The following is a 23486-nucleotide window of genomic DNA, read 5'->3' on the forward strand; positions in this document are numbered from 1 at the left end:
TGAGGCATGATAAGGAGAGGACGGTAATTAACAAGGTAACATCAGCGGCCCCGTCTCCTCGGGCCCCGCACAAGAGCCTCGGCGTTGGAGAGATGAATCAGAACACGAGGAGTGAATAGGCAGAGTTATTAGCGTCCACCTGCAGATATGGGCTTTGTAATTACATGACAAGGAGGTAAAGGTCAGTCCGGCTCAGGTAGATGAAGCGGGGGGGGGGTGGGGGGGGCTACGGTTATCAGCGTCACGCCGTGACATGAGCGACTGCCAGTGTGCCCTCAAATCTGCTCTGGTGTTTTATGAGGTCAGAGCGACATGAACAATGGAATGAAGCCGTCGCAGAGGGGAGGAGAGGTCGGATACGAGCGCTATGAGGAAGAACAGAGAGGAGAGGACGTGTCTGCTTAGAGTCCAGATAGACATTCTTTGAAATATATCAGATAGCGGTGACACCATAATTCTGTTATTCTGAAAGAATCAGCGGTTTCTGCTATGTGTGCGTGTGGGAAGCGACAGCACTATTTGACACGAGCTGCGTCCTAACTCTAAAAAATGCCGCCTATGTAGGGAGTATACGTACTGTAGGTATAAATAAATCAAGACACATTCAGTGGTTGTGTAATATTCTGTCTATTAAATGCCTCCATCTGGTGAGTTTTTTAAAGGGATAGTTCACCTAAAAAGAATCATCATTGAATCCTTTATTCACCTTCATGTCATTCGAAACCTGTATAGGACTTTTCCCTGTGTAACACAAAAGAAGATATTTTAAGAAATGTCTCAGTGGTTTCCATAAAATGGAAGTCAATGAGTGCCAATGCTGTTTGGTTACCAACATTCTTTAAAATATATATTTGTGTTCTGCAAAAGAAAGAAAAGTACAGGCTTGGAATGGCATGAATAAAATGTATTATTCATTTATTATTTATGATAAAAATTATGCTGAGGAAAATGTATTTTAGTCCTTTAAATCATGTCAGATTACGTCTAAAGCGTACGTAAATTTAGACACGACATGATGTTTTTGTGCTTTACAAGGCACTTTCGGACACATCCATGGACTCCAGAGTATCTGTCTAGAAAGGAAGTAGGACCTTGTCTCAGTAAGCAATAAACCAGACGCTCCTATCAGCCTGTCCAAAACATTTTTCCCATACTCTGCCTCCCTCCCATTTTCAAAAAACACTCAGCCGCTGGGTTAGAAATTGCTCTGGACCCGGTTCAAGGATGTATTCCGGGGACAGTGTGTTTTGTCCTTTTCTTCTCGTCTTTCTGCCGGTCCCTAAACAAACACAAGTAATTCCAGCTATTTTATGTCTCTCCTGGGTACAGCTGTAACAAAAGAGCAAAACTAAAGAAAGCAAACATGTTGCTGTTGGCGGGAACGCGGCATCTTCAGCCTGACTGGAAGAGCTCCGTGTCCTGGCTCCGGGGAGCAATGGGTGGGAACCAGCATCCCCTCAGCCTAGGCTCAGCGACCGGAGGGATTTCATTTACCCGTTTTTTCGCTCTGGCTTTGAGGGTTCAAAACGCCGACTTCGTCCCCTGTGAGCAAGAACTGTAATGGTAACTAAATGACATGCGTAATTGAAATTTTGGGCAGGGTTTGATGGTGCTGCTGGCTGTAATTGAAATAAAGGGTGTACGTTTGTGTGGGGAGGGAGGTGGGTGGGTGGGCGTGAGGAGAACGAAGGAGGGGGGACTTGTCTGGGAAACTGTGAAGCGCGGTGGGCGGAGCTGGAGTTGCGGACGGTTCATCTCACGAGGGACTTGTACGTTTCCGAGTATGCGTGCTTGAGCGTGTGGTCTACGCGCGTGTGTGTGCGTACGCGTACAGTTGGAGGCGTGTGCGAGGCGTATTTGGATGCCTGTTCTGGCGGCCGCCCGTGTTAATATGAAGAAACCTGGGGCAGGTCACTCTACCCCCCCGTGAGAGCGCGAGCGTTCTGCTGCTGCGCTGCTGGCACTTGCCGCCTCGTTTCTCGCGGTAAACAACACATTGCTTCACAGTTGGACTGCTACGGCCAAAAACACAAACCCCAGAGGAAGTTTTCTTTTTTCCTGTTCCTACTTTTGAACAAGAAACGAAGAGAGACAAAGGCGAGCGAGTTTGTCTGGTCTGAGAGTCTGTCGTGCGCGGACGATGATGGGCATCGGTGGCGTTGGCTGATCTTAATAACACACCAGACAGAAGGGAGAAGCTGCCCAACGTTGGGTTGAAGACTTCGCTTTTAGCAATCTGGTTTAAAATCTCTAGTGTGAACAATGAACTGGACCGAAATCTTTCATTTTATAACCCGCCGGTTCGAAGCAGCTATATAGAGAAATGCTGCATTAATACTCACTGCAGCCTGGTTTGTAGTTGAACCCCGGAGGAAGTAGAAATCCTTGTTGGGCCGCAGCGGCCGCCAGAGTTCTCTGATCGGGAGGAAACACTGGTATCATCAGCGGAGGCAACTGACCCTGGACCTGCTGGAGAAAGAGAGAGAAAAGAATTAAGATGTAGGTCTAAAATGATCAAAGTAGCCATAACAGATCCAATATAAATCATTTTATTTGACAAAAGTCATGTTGGCTCTAATGGAGTCTCAACAGTCATCTATTGTCATCTATCTGAGCTTTACTCACAATTTAATTTCACATTTACTTCAAAGTCAGCGAATTAGGACTGATTTCAGACTATATTTCATGCCTTGAGTCAATTGTCTGGTCCACACGCCAGAAAGTTTATCACCTGGGAAGTACAAACACACGTAAACGCATAGTGATTGTCCAGCACCTGTCCCCTGAGGATGAGTAAAGAATGGGGGTGTTTTGGGACAGTTGGTCCCCTTGATTACTGTCACAGATTTTGTCACGTAAAGGATCTTCCTCATACTCTGGCAACAGCTGGCCTCCGTTTCTGCAGAGAGCGCCATGCTCGGCACCATGCCACGCCACTTCACAAGGTTTCCCGGATTAAAAAAGTGAGGAAAGAAAAAACCCAAGCCAGAGACTTTGGCAACGGGAGCGTCTTGAGACACACAGACCCATAGAAGAGGACAGATGGTTCTACTGACAAGGAAATCTCAAAGCCTCCAGTATAAATGCAACTACTCTTAGAGGAAGTGGAAAAGAGAAAAGGAAATCGAAAGAAAAAAGGAAAAGTGAGCTGAGGTGTTTTATCACAGCAGTAACAGGTTCATCTGAACAAAGGCTACAAATTCACTTTGTCCCCCTTTTCTCTCCATCTTTGATTCCCAACAGCATGTCTGAGGGTTTCTGTAATCTCACCACTGAGCAATCATTCCTTCATTTTGGTTAACCGCAAACGGCAGGCTTGCAGTTCGCAGATCAGAAGGAAGTGCCGTTTTATAGTTGCGTTTCGACAGGGCCCCCCACGGGTTAGTGCGGATCTGACTACCAGTCCTAATTGGACATATGCTCTTCTGGTTCTCCTCGCCGCGAGCTAAGGCTACGTGGTCACAGCGGCGCTCCTAAATGCACGCTAGCAAGCGCACACTAGCCGACGCGCAAGTGTGCGTCTGTGTTCTTCGGTGGTTTCGAGTGTTTTCGTGGCAAGTTACAAGTTCCTTAAACGCGCAGACGTGTAAGCAAGCGTATGTGGGTGCATACGGAATTAAAGGCTCGTGGATCTCCTTTATGGATCTCCAGCGCTCGAACCATCATGCTGTTCTCTATTCAATCAAAGTAGCAAATAGCATTAACCACGCAGAGTAGGTGAAGCAGATATTGACCTTTTCAGGCCAGATAATGCAGTTTGATGCAGGGTGACGTACGTCGCGAATTAAAGGTGAACAATAGGCAACAACTTTACACGTGTTTTCGAATGAAATTTTGATTGAATGCCTTGAATTGGTTGGTTTGGGTTAAGGCCAGCAGAGCATCGCTGGTTGTGCTCGTTAAGTAGCCTATTTAACCGGTTGGCTATTTGGGGTAACAGAAGAGCTTTTTTCCGTCTTTGTCATTTGTAACTTGTACTGTTGAGAGAACAGGTTTTTTAATCTAAAAACTTTATAACACTTCTGGTGGTCAGATCAGACATCTATTGACCCAACAAGCCAGTGCCGCACTTTCTTGCATCCAAATAAACTCAAGCAACTGTTTATTAATACATAAAAGCTGATCTTTCCTGTAGCTCAGTGGCTAGAGCATGGTGGCACTAGCAACGCCAAGGTCATGGGTTCGAACCCAGGGATTGCACGTACTCAGATACAAATGTATAATATAATGCAATGTAAATCGCTTTGGATAAAAGCGTCTGCCAAATGCAGTAATGTAATGTAAAAGCTGACGCAACTACAAATATCACTTTCAAAATAACTTGGTACTTGGTGTTAACACACAAAAAATAAAAAGTGAAAAAAATAAAGCGTTTGAAACTAGCTAACTTTGTAACTTTCGCAGCTGATGAAAAAAGAAAGCGAGAGAGCAAAATTTAGAAAAAGCCCGAAAGAAACAAATCGAAAGGAAAAAGTGGAAAGTTGGCACCAGACTGAGTCAGAGCCCCTCGCCAGGCGGCACAGCTTGAACCTAAAGCTTTTTGAACATAATGAAGATGTGCAGATAATTAACATATGCAGTGCGAACAGGTTTGCTGGCATGGAGGAGAGAGAAACTCTAAGGTAGAGCTATTATTAGGGAGTAATTTGCTCTAAGAAGTAAATGAGTGAAACAATAGCTGCCAGCATTGACAATATGGCACACATCTGAGAACCCGCGCAAGAACGTTGCTTAAGAACGAATCCTACCGCTAAAATCTGTTTCCAGCCATATGCTCCAGCAATTAAAGGCGGGCCTCGGTGACCTCGCGCTGAAGAGGGGACACACAGCCATATAACTAATAATTAATTTGCGCCTGGAAAGCGGCGCGGCACACACGTACTGTACTCGCAGACTGGCACTTAATATGAGCCCCGCGGACGTGGGCATAGGCCATTAACTTTTACACAGTGACGGAAATGGCTGCCAGTCTGGTGCAGGCGTCAGTGTGACAGTAAAGTCCCTGATGAATATGATCACAATTATGGACACGCAAATATGCAGACGGTCCACTTTTGCTTATGTGGATCTACTTCCTGTCGGTCGCTGTGTATGAAGCTGATTATGCAACTGGCTAAACATTGATGGAAAAAAGAGGAAGCTCTCAATGTTCTTATCACTCTCACGTTCTGTGAACATGTTTACCGCTAAACAAAACAGCTTAAACCATACTAAAGTGGTTTGGAGGTCTTGGGATATTCGGGAAGATCAGCTGGCCGACAAGCTAAACCGGCAAACTAGCTTAGGATATAAGAGGTGGGAGCGGAGTTTGCAATCCAGATCAATAAAACGTTACATGAGGTCACATGACTTTACCTCTCTCACCCCTGATGCTGGATCTTTTCTCACCGCCTGACAAATGTGCCATTTCCAAACCCCACCAAAACAACAACCCCGCTCTCTCCAATCTCAAACGCACGTCCATATTCTCACTCATACCCTTCTTTTTTTCTTCCGCGTATGCCTCTCATTTTTTCCAGGCAAACGGTCCTTTTCCGTGAGCCAAGGGCACCTTTGGCTGATTAGCGGCTAATGAAATTGAGTGGCGAGCCTGTGTCTGCACAGCCAGCCTTTTATTAGGCCCCCATTAGGTGTGAGTGCAGGAGGTGCGTCAGCCGCCCGCTGTAGGTGGGCATAACGCAGCGCCCATCTGCTCTTCTGCCTGTGTGTCCTTCCTCAAATAGCTCCCATTAGCTGCCAACCACCGGGCTGAGAGAAGCCTTCCTCACACACTCAAAACGCATGCGTACAGGGGCACACGCCAGGCTGTTATATGTTGCTCAGGGTCAGTCGCTTAGGTAACACACAGTTGTTCTGCGGTCGGAGAGGAGGTTGAAAAGGTATAGCACTTTGCATCAGCTTATTATACTTTTCTGCTTCTTTGGCACTATGGATTATTCTTCTGTTTATACTGACTTTCCTCGATCGATCCCTTTGCCTCCCTTAATGCCTTGTTGATCCTGTGACTCAAATTTTTTGTTACAAATAGGAGTTAGAATATTAGATATGTCCTTTGGGCTGTCTTTTCCTTTCCAGGGAGATGCAACATGCTGTTTATCCACACTAGGGCGGCAAGATATTGAAGAAAAATGACAATGATTTGGTAAATAATGTAATTTACGAGTTGTTAAATCAATTTCAATTATATTCAAATATATTTTAAAACTAAAAATATATTAAAACCAAGCTGTTTTAAATCAAGAAAGTATTCAAAGAAATCACTCTCTTTGTCTCGCAAGTGTATGCTATCTGCATCAACCCAAAACATTACTTTTGAGGTTTTAAAATTAGCTATTGCAAACTATTGCAATATGCATATTGCGATATACATTTGCAATATTTAGTTTTATATATATTTTTTTACAATAGAAATGATAATAATTTAATTATAATTTATTTAATTATTATAATTATAAATCTATTATACATTACATGTATAATACTTACATAATAACCATTATTTCAATATATCTTGCAGTACTAATGCAAATATTTGTTTGTTTCTCCATTGCTCAATTAATATTAAAACAAAAAAAATCTTTATTGTTTCATGCCAATCTGAAGTCTCGCCACTGCAACCACCGGCTCAACCAATGATGTCAGGTTGGGGCAGGATCTGTTTGGCCGACCAATGACAGATGGGAGGAGTATGTGGGAAACCCGGTCTCCTTTAAGAACTCCTCAATGCCCCCTGAGATATTTATGGTAACATAATGCAAGTCATCATCAATAGGTAACACGTGTTTGGAAGACCCCCCTCAACCACCCCCATCATCTGCAGTTCTGCACAAAGCCCAGTTCACACAACCTGTGCGGCCACTTCATGCAGCAAAAACACCAATTACATTCATTTAAGTGCAATGAGACAAATTAAACAATTACGCAGCCAATTGGGTTAGCCGCTCCTGTGCACAAGAACCGGTCTAACACCGATAAGCTAACGCTCCCGTTGACGGTTATTTATTTCCCTCATCTCAATGGGAAAATGGAATTACGGTGTTGAGAAAGCACAGACGCTCGGCAAATGAGTCTGATTGAGTTAAGGAGTGTTCATGCTGTGTTTGACGTCTATAAGCTAGTGCCGTGGAAGCTCTATATTAGGTTAGCTTGCAAAAATGTAGGTTGACTCTAATACATGTTTTATAAGCAGGCGTCGGTTTCTGTCGCCACTGTGTCTGAAGACTTAAACAAGTTAGTTAGCAATACACGGGACAGCAGTGCCCTTCCGGTTAACCGCTGCTAATTCCGTTGTGCTAAATATCAGACGTTCGATGTCAAATTAGCCAGCGAACGGCTCCTCACAGGAGGTCTGGCTACTCGTGTTAACCGCTGTTCTGACAGCATAAGAAGTCTCACCTCGGCCCCTGTATTGTACCAGCACGACTCGCGCGGTGTCCCGCTGAGTCGGAGGTAGTGTGTTGAAAGGAGGCGGCTAATGAGAGAATGGCACTCAGATGTGTTACTGTACAGCGGAGCACAGAAGGAGGTTGTACCAGTGGGCAGCTCCCAGCCATATCGCCCACGGGCCTGTCTCCCCATTACGCCCCTCGCTAAGCGTGGAAATGCATTACACGTACACTGCATTTCATGCCTCGCGCTTCTGCATATGTCTGCGTGCCTTAAGCTTCTCGGCAGGTGTGTTCTTTTCATCCGAAGGAGCTTCTCTTCCTGGTTGGATAACCGTGAGGGGCCCCGCAAGGAGTCCCCAGCGAAGACACAGCTTTATTAAGCATAAAAGAGAGTGGATGTGAGTTACCCCCCGAGAGCTTGGAGAAGTGGCGTCACACTGCGAGGTATATGTGTGTTAATTGTGTGCGCACTTTTGTTTTTAGGAGAGAAGTAACTTTGACCCCTTCAGTAGAAGAGTTTCGTGAATTTCTGGAAGAAGATGTGAAGTCGTTCAATGGCAATACTGGAACAGAAATTCTGAGTTCTACAGACCCTGTATTTCATTTTAGATGTATATGGGCGTACAGTACACACGTTTACTTAAAGGGAAAGTTCATTCAAAATGTACAATCCTGTGGAACACAAAAGAAGATATTTCGAAAAACGTCTCGGTGGTTTTGTGTCCATACAATGGAAGCCAATGGGGGCCATTGTTGTTTGGTTACTAACGTTCTTCAAAATATAGATTTTTTGTGTTCTGCAGAAGAAAGGAAGTCATACAGCTTTGAAAATGATGACAGAATTTTCATTTTTAGGTACACTATCCCTTTAACTGTAATGTGATGTGATGTGATGTGATATTTTTGAGTGAAACTACTTATTTAATTAGAAATATCAAATGGAATTTGATTTGATAACAAACAATAAAGAATAAGACCCTATTTAAAACATGTATTAATAAAGTAGATAGACTTTATTTTAATTTCATGTTGATTCTTGAGCTTATTTTTCCTTCTTCTGATCAAAGAGGCTTCAATAGCTTCACTCTCTGAAAGTTAAGAAATGCTATATTTGTCTCTGACGCAAGTGTTTTTTCAAAGTATGTTACCGGCCTGTGTGTTAGACACAAGTTAATGTGCATTTCCAAGAGGTGATTTGGGGCTAATATATGATTGGCCCGTAACGGGGCTCTCCCCCTCTCGCCTCTCCCCCTCCCTCACCGCCTCTGTGTTGACTGTGAGAAACTATTGTTCCACTGGGCTGAATGGAGAACTGCTTGTTTAGGAAAGGTTGCAAAGTCATGGGAAAAAGAAGCTTTGTTTCTGTGAGCGACGAGCGGGGCCGGAGAAACCCAAGCGGACGTGTTTTGGGGACTGACGCACACACAGCTGCTACCAACACACACGCACATAAACACACGAATACACAGACATGAGCCGATGGCAAATTTGGAATAGACACAGATATGTCTCACATTCACATTCTAAGACCATGTATACGCAAACAAACACAGCTGCAACACACACACATTCAGAGACTCGGAGAATGGCAAGGGTCCAGTGGACGAGAGAGGACTGTCTGTGTGTGTGAATAGTCTCAGTGTGATGTGGCTTCCTGGCGGAGTCTCCTCTCAAGCCTAAGTCTCATTTTATCAACCAAATTAGACTCATCTCATCTCCCCTCGTGCACACAAAGCCTTTATTCGCTTCACACCTGCCAACACAAAGCAGGCCAGTGTATCTCCGTTCTATCGATCAGTCAGCTGGGATAAACCAATCGAAACGCACCTTTACATTCCAAAAGGCCCAGAACCAGCCATGGGGATAATACCTACATGATTATTTAAAGGATTCATTCAAGATCATTTAAATCTCGGATTACACTTGTGGTATGACTGAATACATAGTACAGTAGCTCTGATTTAAAAACGAGGGAGCTGATGAATTGCCTACTTATAACTACCTTTTGAGTCAGGATCTTATGATGAAACCTCGACAGTGACTGATCCGTCATACTCTCTTCCAAGGTTATAAAAGTTAACAAAAACTATTAAAACATTTCTTTTAATTGAAATCAAATAAAATATCGTCTGAAATATATAAAAAAAACTTTTTATTTTGAAATATTTATTTGAAATTGATAAAATAATAAATAAATGAATAAATCATTAATAAAATAAATAAAGAACGTATTAAAAAAATAAATACAAATAATGATATATAAATTAATACAAATAAAAAAGAATGACAAAAAAACATTTGAAATAAAATGAACATACAAATGAAAATATAAAAGCTAATTCAAAATATTTATTTATTTTAGCTAATTCAAAATATTAAAAAAAATAATTTAAATAAAACAGAAAACAAAACTACAATAATTAATTCCCTCAAAAACCTTTTTAAACAGAATTAAAACTTTTTTAGAATTTTAAAACCAGCAGTTATATGACTATATATTAGTACTTTTTAAAAGATTATTCTGTTACCCTGAGGGGCACATTGAAAACTAGAAATAGTAAAAATAGAAATATTTTTTTTTTATATTTAGATTTTTTTAAAAACGTGTCAACTTGCAAACCAAAGATTTCATCTGGGCATTCAATGTTAGTATGCTGTCACAATGCATTCTGCAATTACATCCTTTAAGAAAAACTTTTAACATTTTTACATTTGCTTAAAACAAGGTTTCTTTTGAAACAGTCTTGAAGAGTGCACATATGACACTTTAAAATGCTCTGTAGACCAGCAGCTCAACTCACAAAATCTCTCACAGAAGTGGCTGAAATAAATACAGTACCATCCTGAATTATTTGTGTAGAAAGTTTTTGATTGCTCTAGAAAAAAACCTTGCAGGTTTGGACGCAGGACATCATGGCTGATCGTTTGCGATTGGTTGAGGGGGGTTGATTGCTGATTGGTGGACCGAACGTTTGATTGTCATGAAACCCCACTGTCACGGTGACAAGTCGCCCGCATTGTGACATCACAAAAGACATCAAACGTAAACAGGTGTTTTTATCTAGTGTGAGTGGACGCATGTACTGTATATATAAAGACTCACCTGGATCTGTTGCTGCAGGAGGTTGATTTTGTGTTGTTGCTGCAGAAGTTGCTGCTGTTGTCGTGCAATCTGCGGTTATAACAAACATGTCAAACCGTGTGTCACATATCAAAACGTAACATTTTTGTAGAGCACATTACTTTTGTGTGTGTGTTTGGAGGTAAACAGTGATTTTAAAGGGTGTGTTTCCAACCAGTGCCTCCCAGTCCTAAAGCACTGTGTGTATACTGGAGTATGTTAGCGTATGTACTGTATTATTACAGATCAGTTTTCTTTTGTAAAGCTGAGCTCCCCAGAAGCTACAACACACAACAAAGCCGAAACAAACTCTTCTGTATGCAAACACCTCATGTCTCCTACCTGTGTGCTGGAGGGGACCTGAACGCTCCACACACACATTTCAATGAAACAGGGCGATGGAAAGAACAGTGGGTTTCTTTGTGAATGTGGTTAATATGTTGATACACACCCTTACCTCTCCTCCACACACACAGTGATAACACTGTTCTCTAATTTGCACAATTTAATCATTCATCATAGTAAAACTGTTCTAACTAGCTGTAATGTGACATTTTTCCAGTGTCAGGTCATTTATCTGTCCACGCTGAAAGAGTCATAACACAGCTACGCGGGGCTGCATTCTATACAAATCAAGCTTGTGTCATTGAAAAATCCATATCAGTCATCTAAAGTGTAGGATGAATGTGTTTTTACGTGCATAATTGATCCGTGACTCATACATAATAACATTCAAGCTGAATATGTATTGCTGACCTGGTCCTGTTGCTGTTTTGCCAGCTCCATTTGCTGGCGCTGCTTTTCGATCTGCGAAGCGGCCAGTTTCTTCTGCTCCTCATGGGCGGCCAAAAGCTGCTCTCGGAGGCTGCTGAGCTGCGTGATCATTCCCATCAGCTGCCGTTCCTTCTCCGCCAGGCTGTCCGGGGTGCCTGCAGGGGTTAAAGGGCACAAGCCGGAGGTCAAATAGCCGGTAGAGGAAGAAGTCTTGCGGCCAGATGTGCTCCGGCTCAGATGTGCTGTCGCCTTCATTTCGGAGATGTGTTTACCTAGCCGTCGCTATACGTTTAGCATGAGTTGACCTTCGACCTCCGTTTAAAGCTAAAAACGCTCTGACATACGAGCCGGCCCGGAGCAGACAGCAGGAGGGGGAGACTAAATCACTCGACAGGATGTCGTCGCACCAAGGTATTGCCCCAGACTACCACCAATCAAACGTGTGCGTGCGTGCCGAAACCCCAAAAGCGTTCGAATGTCGAAACGAGCACATGTCTGTTAATGAGTTCATGTGTGCGCAATTGTGCGTCTGAGGTCGTATATCTATGCTAAAACACACACACAAGGGCGCACGTCTGTGCCGCCCCACAATCCACCATTGTTCTCGGCCCCTACCTTCAGAGGGGCCACATTCCTCGCCAGAGAGAAACAGATGATGAAGAAAGCGAGAGAAAGAAAGGAGTCATAGCAGCTGACCTGACCCTTTGCCCTGGTAGGAAGGTGAGACTAGGCTTCGTTTGTAACCCCTTCGCAAACACACACACACACATTGACGCAACAATGCACAATAAAGGCAACTGTCACAGCCGAGCAGTCGGAAAAATAAACCTGCAGCTTCCCTTAACAGCTCCCAGACTGGGCTTTCACAAGAGGGTGTGCAAACCGAGCCGGCCCGGGACAAGGGAGGGCCTTGTGTGAAAAGTGACGAGTCTTCAAGAGAGAAAGGGGGGATCAAAGGGATCTTTCTTTCCAGAGACCCTTTTCGTTCATACTCGGGTAGGTCAGAATGCTTCTAGAGTCGTCTAACTATGAATAGTTTATTAGAAAACTCAACTAATGCATTTATAGATATTCTGACGTACTGTTGTCGCTATTTTTTAAGATGATCCATGAGGGCCGACTAGTCATTCAGCTCTAAAATAAGAAGTTTTGGCTATCCCTATAGCAGTCTGACATGTACTCTGTAAAACGTGAGGTAAATGAACTCCCGACACAATATACCCTCAGTGCCCTAAGACTAAAGTTGACAGAAGGCGTTTACACACACACGCGCACCAAGAAAACACACCGCTCTCATCAATCACAACCGAAGGCTTTTTACCTCGGCTACTGAAAGTTCAGCTTTGGATCAATAAGTGGTTTCCTCTCTTTCTAAACATCCTAAGGCTGCTTTTACTGCCCTGCCTCATGTCACAAACCACGGTAATTAACCAATTTGTAACAATGTAATACCTGTCAAGCAGCTCTCACTGCTAATTAATGACTAGGCTTAAAAGATAAATCCCTAAAGCAGCACAGTACTGCGTTACATGAGAGAGAAAGAGAGAGAGAGATCCTGAGGCGCTTATTTGTTCATTACCACTTTTCTTTCAGCCTTTACTTCTCTTTCTCTTTTAGTTTGTCTCTTGTGCGCCGTAATCATCCCTCATGTGGTCAACACTGACTTTTCTTTAGTGTACAATAGGTTTAATGTGTATTAATGACTTCTGTAAAATGAATAAAGTGGATCCTTAATGTCGATTGGCCAGTGCTAAACTACATGATCTACCAGTCATGACATGAAACATATATTCGCCTTCCTAAAGAATGATCACAACCGCCAAAGAAACCAATTTTCATTTTAGCGATTTACTTCTTGATAATGTAAAAAGTTGGCTTTCCTGTGGCTCAGTGGTTAGAGCATGGTGCTAGCATCGCCAAGGTCGTGGGTTCAATCCCAGGGATTGCACATAGTCTACAAAAAATGACTGAGTAAAAATGTCTAAAAAAATTTTAATCAAGATGTATTTTCTTGATGAGCAAACTGACCTAAGAAAATAAGTGAAGTGAAGTGAAAGTGACCTAAATAAGCCTTGTTATTAGCAAAAAAATCTGCCAATGGGGTAACAAAATAATATTGAATTGAGTGACTAAGAAAAAAGTAAACCTTAATTCAAGATTATTTTTCTTACCCCATCGGCAGATTGTTTTGCTTGTTTTAAGCACAAATTCACTGAAATTTCATATTTTTTGACTAAACACAAGACTTATTTTCTTAAGTCATTTTGCTCATCAAGAAAATGCATCTTGATTCAAGAATTTTTAGACGTTTTTACTGGAAAACAAGAAAAAAATACTAAGTAAGAAAGTCATTTTTTTCCAGTGTAGTATAATCCAATGTAAATCGCTTTGGATAAAAGCGTCTGCCAAATGCATAAACGTAAATGTTAATGTAAATGAAGGAGTAAGGCCATGTCAAAGATTCATATAAAAGTTTGGGAAGTCAACTTTCTGTATTTTTTGTGCAAAATTGTAAAAAAGTATTTTCAATACAATGCATTAATTTCGGTTTTAAAATAATTAATTTCAGTATTATAAATAAAAATGTGAATACCGTCTCTTGAAATCTATCACATACTGTAATCTATAATTTACTGATATAAAAACACATGATCCTTTTATGGATAATTTTATGGCTATGGCTACTTTGATGCTCCTGATCTTATATTTAGATTTTGAGACTTTAGCCTGGATTTTACAGACAGTGTGAGATATTAGCCTTTATAAAACCTTTGAGATGTGACCATATTTTTAATATAGCACGATCTTCCATAGAAATTTTGTTTCGCTAACTTGCATGTCCTCTTTTCTAAACTCCGCCCTGAAGATGACTAAAAACAACTGAAAGTTTCTGATTGGTCAGTTTTCTTTTTTGGCCCCTTACAGAGCCGAGAGCCGTCACTGAGACAGGTGCGATGTATATCAGGCTCCCCATTTCATTAAAAGCACCTTTAAACTAAAACCGCATTAACTTGCTAACATTTGTGCATTCAATTCTGATCTTAAAGTGTGTGCGCACACACGGTGAGAGGACAGTGGCGAGGACCCTCTCCAACCGCTAGTCATTGGTAGTCGTAGCGGGGGACGCACTCTTCCTGAAATGTCATCACAGTGGGGTTACCGCGCCAACGGCTTGATCAATGACGTTCCCATTTTTGCTCCGGGAGTGTGAACAAGCTTCATTTGATTAAATATTTCTGAGTCGCTTAATGAAGAACACTTACCCCGGCGCCCGAGTTAGCCTTGCGAAGCGGCGCTAGCTAAAGCAAGGCGTACGGAGGCTTGTTAAAGAGACAGCGGAGTGTGCTCTCGCTACGGCTGAGTGACCTAACAGGATGTATCATTAACCGTGCTAACATGAGTGAAGCTGTTGCTTAGCAAGTCATCCTCAGCAGATCATTAACCGGGGCTGGCAAAGAGGCTAGCGCTAGGACGATTAGCATACCTGACAAAACACTTGAAGGTGTCTGGAGTTACATTTGATACGTTGAATTGTAGCATTAAACTACAATTATAGTTTCACATTATAGTTAAAACTAGAACTGTCAAACTTGATTGCAATAGCGAGTACTCATGAAATGTTGAAACAACGATAAAATACAAACGCAAATACACTCAGAGGTCACAGGAATTCTCTTGTTTTACCTTTGATCTCGCCAAAGTTGCCAGAACCCATGGCCAATAGCTTATCCTTCCAGTCTTTAGACAACAGCCTCTCAATGCTGGGGGCCTCTGGAGGGGGAAAGAGGGAATAAGAGATGGACAGAGATAGATAGAGAGTGAGAGAGAGAGAGAGAGAGAGAGAGAGAGAGAGAGAGAGAGAGAGAGAAGAGAGAGAGAGAGAGAGAGAGAGAGAGAGAGAGAGAGAGAGAGAGAGAATTACCACAGGCAGGCTACATCACAATATAGCTCATTTAAAGTCCATTTGCTGTAATAAAGGCCTGTCTCTCTAATGGCACCAACAGTAGGGCAGTAGGAAGAGAGGATGGAGGGGGACATAGAGAGAGAGAGAGAGAGAGAGAGAGAGAGAGACAGAGAGAGAGAGAGAGAGAGAGATAGAGAAAGAGAGAGAGAGAAAGCGGCTTCCTCACCTGCTGTTAGCCAATCATTAGCCCTATGCTCCAGCTAACACAAAGAGGCTCTTAATGCACTGGGTACAATGGACACATTATCGAGGCTGTGCGCTTTGTTTTTCTAATACACCCCGCGGACCCTCTAACCCCTCCACCCTGCACGCTAATTACTAACCTGCCAAGGACGGACGTCTCACACGAGAGAGAGAGAGAGGAAAATTACAACAACTCTCAACACCCCTGCACTGTCTGCCTTTCTAACACACACAAATACACACAAACCCGAACCAGCTTCACCATCACAACAATTAACGCTGATATGAAAGAAAAGGAGGACAAAAGGTGTGTTTGCTGTAAATGACAGCGGTCAGTGTTTTAGTGTAGCAGGGTGAGAAAGAAAACGACACACACACACACACACACACACACACACACACACACACACACACACAGTACGTGTCAGCTACACACGGAATTGCCGAAGACATGTCAGAGCTATTTTCTTCTATTTTGATTTCATCTTCTGTACTGTAGTGTACACCAAGTACTGTTTGCTCAACTGTCTAGGCACAACCCTTGCAATGCCAAAGTTGTGGGTTTGAAAAACAAGAAACACACTGGTGTAGGTCTTAAATGCACGGCAAATTGTGCTTTGTATAAAAGCATGCCAAATGTAAATGAGTCTTAATTATGACATCACACACACACACACAGTGAAAATGAAGTCACACGCATCATTGGGCAGTTCACATTAAGCTTAACATTAAGTATCAGGCCTTCATTTCTTTCTGACCTGCTCTGTCTTTTCCTTCATCCAAGTGTGAAAATTCCTGTAGTGCAAACCGCATTGCACACGCAACATAGGTCATGCGTTCAAATACAGACACACACAGACATAAAATGTATCTTGTACTGTAAGTCGCTATGGATAAGTGTCCAAATGAAGTATATTGAAATACACGCATGCATCCAAACACAACAAACACTTATCGACAGAAGCCAGTAAAACCACCATTACCAATTCAGCTGGAGTTTAAAAACACCGAGCGGTAACCTGCAACTTTGCGACTGATAGACTGTACAGGCCCCAGGTGGGCGGCACACGCTGTACACTTTCACACTTACACAACACTTGCCAAACGCTATAAGACTTGCCAAACGTTAACTAACACAGTGCTCAAACTTCCTCAGTGGCACGCTCGCAATTTAAAGTTTCTCGCCTGCTTGTGTACTTCCGCTTATCCTGTGTGCTCTCGGTCTCGCTTCTGAACTGCAATGGGACTAAAGTTGGGCTGTAACGGGCACACTCATACTTTGGTGTATGGACCATTCAGCCAATCACCGTCACTTCTGCCGTTTCCACTGACAGCTGTCTCACTGTCACCACAACAGGTGTTATTAGTCCCCAGCGCTCACTCTCTCTCTCTATTCCGGCATCTGTGAGTAACAATGACAGAGGCTTTTAAGCCTGAGAGCTCTGACAAGCGAAAGGTTTCAACAAATGGCCGCTCCATGGCTCCCCCATGCCCGCTCTCTCTTTCGCCGTCCCAGTATGTCACTCTCTCGCTCTCCCACGGTAATAGTTATTATTTTTATTTATTAACATGGTTGCTATCGTCCCCGCTGACAGCTCCTTCATTTTACCTATTAATAAAAATAGAAAGGCCTCTTTTGTGTGACAACCCGCGGTGGGGATCCACGCAATCGTTTAGCGAGAAATGGAAGGAGCGAGAAGCGGATACGCAGATGTATCAGACTTTCGTGACAGCTCCCTTGTCTCGCTCTCGTTGCTTTCTTACACTCTGGGAAGAAAAGGACTTGGTGTTTGGAGGGTTGTTTGATAGCGGGAGCCTCTTGTTTCAGTATGTGATGTTGCTTTTTGTGTGTGTGTGTAGAATAACAGGGATATTTCCATGAATTATAAAATGCTTTGAAAAACATGCACACAGTAATTGATAATACAAACACGCACATTAAAACATTTTCAGTTTGCTGTAAATATGGAAATATTTGGTGTTGGGGATTGTGTTGGCAATTATTTCATAACCTCAGGAAAGAAAAATAACAAATAACATCTCATTTGTATCCAATCGTTTCTCCTAATAAGCTGTGAGATTGAATGGAGAGCAAATCGAGACGTGCTGAAATCACCTGCTTTTCATGTTTTTTTTTTCTAAGAAAATAATCATAGTTTTATCACGTTTTAGCAAAAATCTCAACAAATCTCCCTCTGGTCTCAGAATGGCCAAAATAGACATTTTTGCATGAAATTCTTTGCTATCCACAATAAAAGTAAAGCTCTGATTTATCCTAAAATTAAGTAATTTGGGTAAATGAACCCTTACGAAAATTGACCATGGTTTTACTACAGTGAAAATGTAAAAACCATGGTTACTGTAGTAAAACCATGGTTTTGCCCTAAGTAATCAATGCACCAAACAAAACATGGTTACTACACTTGTACCACAAAAAAAACCATGGTTAATTTTCATAAGGGAATGACAACAAAGTTAATACTAAACAATTTAACCAATAATACTGTGTTTTAAATCTGAATGAGCAATATTTGAGCAGCAAACAATTTCCTCTGGGCATCACCAAACCAACTCAAACATAATTTACGGCAAAACTATGAATTTATCTGCCCGATCTCATATCAAAAAGATAAAAATATCAGCTAAAGATTTAAATCCAATATTTGCTAAGTGATAATGCCAGTTAATATATGTGTGTAAGGAAGTGAGTGAGTGAAGAGTGAGAGAGGGCAGAAACTTTGGGACTGGTTCCATTTAGTCTACTCTTAATACAGAAGCGCAGCTTGTTTGCATTAGTGTACGGGGTCTTGTTTGTGGCAGCTGGGTGGAACCCTGCTATAATGTCCTTACGAGGTGGGGAGAACATTTTTGGTGGAACCAGCAGAGCCTGAGGGGTACAGCGGAATGAGAACAGTGTGACTCTTGGAAAGACGCACAGGAAGGGTGTGTTTGAGAGCATGAGAGTGTGTGTGTGCCTGGATGCGTTTCAATTACACCGAATGTGTTTGAGAATGAAAGCGAGAGAGTTTGTATAGGGAACATAATCGAGTAGTGTGTGGGTTGTGTAAAATGACTAGTCGAAAAATCTCTAAATAGGTAAGAAAACTGTTTCTTAAGTGGGCATTTACATGTGTCACATTGTTGTGACCAGAAACAGCTGAATTAAGTTATAATTAATTAATGAACTAATGCTGCCTTCATGTGCTCTCGGAAATTCGGTAATTCCCACTTTAACCCGGAAGTAACGTCTGGATTAAGTAACATGAAAAGTATTTAGTAACATTAAAACATTGATTTTACTACTGATTTAGTAAGATTAAAACAGTATCAGCTAACATTAAAGGAGCACCAAATTATTTCCGGGTTGAAGTGGGAATTATCGAATTTCCGAGAGCACGTGAAGGCAGCATAAATACGATGCTAATCATGCAAGACACTAAAAAACAAAATGCAAAACGTTATGTGGTGACCAAAGATATCCATTTGCATGCAAACATACACCATCATTTAATTCAATGCGCTTCAATAAACTGGGAGATATTTAACAAATATGCTAAATATATTGTGCAACCAATACACAAATTATATTCTATATAATACCAATTATATCGTATTCTACACAAAAACATGAATATTGCGTACAGCAGGTGACTAACGTCAGGCAGTAATGCTCTTGAAGTTTGTCACTGAAGGTGGTGGGTTTGTTACACAAGTGGGGTTTTGATGGATGTAGCGGCAGTTCTTTAAAGAGGATGAATTTAAAGAGGCAACTTCTCAACAGTCTAAAAGCGCACTAAAGTATGACCCTCTCAGATCACTAAAATCCTCCCTGAGACTTTGTGTCTTTTCATTCATCCCATTTAAAGCAGTCTTTTACTTTCCCAGGTGACGGACCACTTCAAAGAAATTTGAGGACCACCTATCGGCCAAAATCTTTTCGGGGTCTCATGTCCTTAATGTGTTAAAAAAATGTACGTTACATAATCGAGTTGAGCTGATTGCTTGTGCGATGAATCAAATGTGGGTGCTTTTGTCAATTATAATGATTTATTTTCATTTAGTTTCACCCACACAGCCTTCAGAAACCTGTATGGACCACAGTTAGAAGACCACTCCTTTAAAGCACAGCTAGATAGACAGACAAGCCTACAAAAACGCAAAACTGTCTAGCTGGTTAGAAGACAACTTGTAAACCACCCCATTCTCATGTGGTTTTGCTTAGAACAAGATGTCCAGTGGACAGATCCGATGCTCCCTGGACAGACAAGCGAGCACGCCGGTCACGCGCACTCTCCTGAATATAAGATCACAAACTCGACAGACCACACTGGCCCGTTCCAGCGTGGGAGAGCTGAAGTAAATCTGACAATAATAGGTGAATTATGGGGCATTATTAAGGTTCATTGGCTCCAGAGGACTCCAGCAGCTGGGCAGAACCAGAGCCAAGATGTCCAGCCACCTGGCCGAAAGACTGGAGGAACCTCTCAAGATCTGCCACCGCCGAGCGCGCTCTCATTCTTTACACACCACATCTCACAGCCGCCCGGGCTTCAAACTTCAAAAATAATTTCATGACTCTCTTTTTCTCTTTTCCTTGCCGTTTTCTTGTCTGAGTCAGCCAGACCGGCCAGCTCCATTTTTCCAATTATCTCATATTTGCGACGCCAATGAGATGTTTTGTTCGGGAAAGAAAGAGGGAGGCGGAGGTTTGTGGAGGAGTGCAGAAAAGCGGGGAGAGAGGAGTGGGAATGAGACAAGGAAAGAGAGAGAGAGAACGAGCCAGGCCCTCGGTGAACAACAAAAGGGCCAGTGTCCCAGCGCCAGCTTCGCGAGGGTGGGGAGGGCTCACAGGAAAGGCCCTGGCTCGGGCCCGGCCCAGCACGCAGCACCAAAACAGGCTCCACATTGACTGCTCTTGGCAGAGAGCGACAAACTGCAGCAGCTCCCAGTCGCCACAGAGGTCAGGATAGAATAACCAATTATACAAGCACCCAGCCAGTTTATCTAATGTTGGACAGAAAGAAGTGTCGCACACTTTGAGTTCAGCATCCGTCGCAGCACTTTAAAGTGAGACACTCGCGCACACACCCATACACACACACACACGCACACACACACGCACACACACAGGGGACCACAGCCCAGCTGCGCTCTTAGATCTTTCTGAAGAGCGCACACAAACACACACAGATTCCTCTTAATCATGAAACCAGTAATTCATTACCGCCTTTGTGCCTCAAACACTGTAATCAATTAACGCTGTAGTAATTTAGGATGCTAAATGTAAAAAAAGCCATCCGAGTTCATGAGAGTCTAAAGAAGAAATTAATTTCACACATTTTACCCATTCCGTAAACTCTGCTCCTGAATTCCCCGTCAATGAAAAGATGATCATAATCGTTCTTGATGATCAATTTATGTACGGCTTGTTATTTGCTCACAGGCCGCGTTGAAAATTCTTTCTAAAGGAGCTTCAAACGGCGGCGGTCGACTCGTGTTTTCTCCCGGAGCGCCAGAGACACTGCGGGACTGTGAGTTTAGAAACGCGGCGAAAAAACATCGGACCAAATCTCTCATCAAAAGCCTCCATTCAAGCTAAAAGTCCCAATTATGTGCGGTGATGAAGGAAAAGGCAATGCTTAGCAACACTCTGAACAAACATTCAACACGCACAGAGAAGGTCGTCTTTCTTCTTCTGCCTCAAAAAACACTCCCGTCTCAGAGAAGCGACACCACCCGAGAGGAAGAGAGAAAGCGATAAGAGAGGGTTTATAGAGTTCGCGTGAAGTCGGAAAGTGAAAAGAGTGAATGCTAAAGGTCAAAATGTTAAACTCGCTAGACGTTGAAGAACAGTCGCCAGGGCAACGTGTGCAATTTTCTAAAACAGAAAAAATGAGAAAAAATGACATCATGGATAAACACAACTATAAATAATTCTTTCTCTTATGAATTCGTCGTAGTAAAAAAAACTGGCCGTCATTACGGAACACGAGCAGAATAAAATGCGAAAATCATTCCTAATAACAATCTCAAGCAAACTGTCGCATTGAATGTGACAATCTGGCTTTACGAATGATTCATACAAAAATTTGCTTTGTTTTGCTTGGGTTTGCTAAATAAGGCCTTTTGCAAAAAGTTTTGTAATGTGTCAAAAAAACTTTATTTAAAAACAAATTTCTAATTTCAGAAAGATGATGCAGAAGTCCAACAATCAAATATTCAAGTGTGCCTTTAAGATCTAATCTTCACTTAGATGACGCTAAATCAATTTCACCTAAATTAATAAAGAATAATTTCCAACTAAAGTTGCGAGGTGAGATTATAAATTGAAAAAGTCATTTCTCTCTGACGGATTTGTGCCCTTCACATATCTGCAATCCTTCTCTGACAGATGGTGTTGTGGGTGCTTATGTCCAATTTGATTTGAACCAAAACTCCCGCCAAATTTATTCTGGCACCTCTTGTGCGGTGCCAAATTTACACTGCCAGATTGAAATAACTGCGTGGAGGGCATGACATTGCGAAGAAGAATGTGAGCAAAACCATCACGACGTGTGAGAAAGTCTGAGAAAATTAAGACGTTCTCTGAGGACGTCCAAGACTTCGGAACTGGCTGGCGTACATCTGAATATCAGCCGTGCCACGAGACGCTGCGCACATACGTATGCAGACACATTAAAAAAATAACATGCATGTACAAATTAATTTAGGTGTGCGCACACACATTTATAAAATGAGCCTTTTTTATATTCGATATAAGGCTTGTTGATAAGTTTAGATTTCAAGTTTTGCTTTTAAACGAGACTTGAGAGTTAATGATCTTGAAAAACATTTTCTGCAGACATTCTGGGCTAGAATTAAATGTCTTCAATTGATAAAAAATGTTCTGTAACTTTAATGATCAGGTTGTGCCAAGCAGAGATAAAACTAATAATTTTTTTTTAAGGAAAAGGTTATCCAAAAATAAAAATAACGTGATTTTCAGAAGATCTTGGGAGGGGATCAATAAGCCGCACATCTTTTTCTGCTGACACTCTTGGGCGCTTATTTAACCGTAAAGAGAGTCATAATGCAAAGCCATTGAACTGAATCCACCCAGCTGGATATTCATTAATTTATCTCATTTTGCCTTCCGGAAAAATGAAAGTCATTGGAATGACTTAAGGGTGAGTTAATGAGAACCACATTTGTATTTTTGGGTGGACAGTTCCACGCGCTTTACTTTACCCCAACCAGATGCTTCTTCGAGCACATTTTCTTGGGTAGCCCAAAACACCCGTCTACATGCGTCCAGAATGTTTCTGGAGTTTTCCTGTCTAACGAGGTTATGCATCATATTATTGATGTTTATGCCATTTTAATCATGCGTCATGCTGCTCCGCCAACAGATTCCGACAAGACCGGAATTTCACGGCTGCCGCAGGACTCCAGACGCCGTGTGTCAAAAGAAAGGGTTAAGCTCGGCTCAGGGCTCCCCTCTCCCCGCATGCACATTTCTCCTGTCAAAAGCATCCTGTTAAAGTAGGCCAGGGCATATTTGCGCTTCCTCCATATGCACTATAATGAAAAATGACACTTTCAATCTGTCTCGTGGCAATAACCCCTCTTCAGCGCGTCTCGCGCGCAGCCCAGTCAGCAGAGAGCTGTCATAGCCCCGGGGCCCTTCCGCCACCCGCTTTCATTACATCACTTTAAAATGACAACAAAAGAACACAACGTGTTCGTCCGAGTCTCTGATGCATTAACTGCAAAAGAAAAGGACTGAGGCGACACACACACGGTCCAAAAACACTCGCCACCACACGAATCGCAGACTCATATTGACAAGCATGCCGAAAATAACTATGTAAAATTCGCAGAAGTACACGGCAGAGGCCGAGGGTGTCTGAGAAAATTACAATTGCCGTTTGTCACGTTGAAGTGTACTGTTGCTTTAAGAAGGCATCTGTCAAAGGCCTGTCACACACACGAACAGACATCGTTGACATGATAATGCTGCTTTACAATTTGGAAGCAAATCAAAAAATAACAACTAAATTAAAAAACGCATACACAA

At 42.3% G+C, this 23486-nt stretch overlaps 1 protein-coding gene across 11 annotated transcripts in view; it reads right to left on the bottom strand.

Moving 5' to 3' along the window:
• The window catches only part of sox5 (SRY-box transcription factor 5), a 166249-nt gene that overhangs the window by 22816 nt on the left and 119947 nt on the right, over positions 1–23486 (bottom strand). For 8 of the 11 annotated variants that reach the window (XM_057324647.1, XM_057324646.1, XM_057324645.1 and 5 more), the window contains 4 exons: positions 14968–15054; positions 11266–11438; positions 10492–10560; positions 2343–2469 (listed from right to left, as the gene is read on the bottom strand). In XM_057324647.1, the coding sequence (XP_057180630.1) occupies positions 2343–2469; positions 10492–10560; positions 11266–11438; positions 14968–15054 (456 nt within the window). The remainder of the gene's footprint in view (positions 1–2342; positions 2470–10491; positions 10561–11265; positions 11439–14967; positions 15055–23486) is intronic. The other 3 variants (XM_057324644.1, XM_057324654.1, XM_057324653.1) reach the window with 3 other exon arrangements.

This window comes from Triplophysa rosa, linkage group LG24 (assembly GCF_024868665.1).
Source record: "Triplophysa rosa linkage group LG24, Trosa_1v2, whole genome shotgun sequence".
Taxonomy (NCBI): Eukaryota; Metazoa; Chordata; class Actinopteri; order Cypriniformes; family Nemacheilidae; genus Triplophysa; species Triplophysa rosa.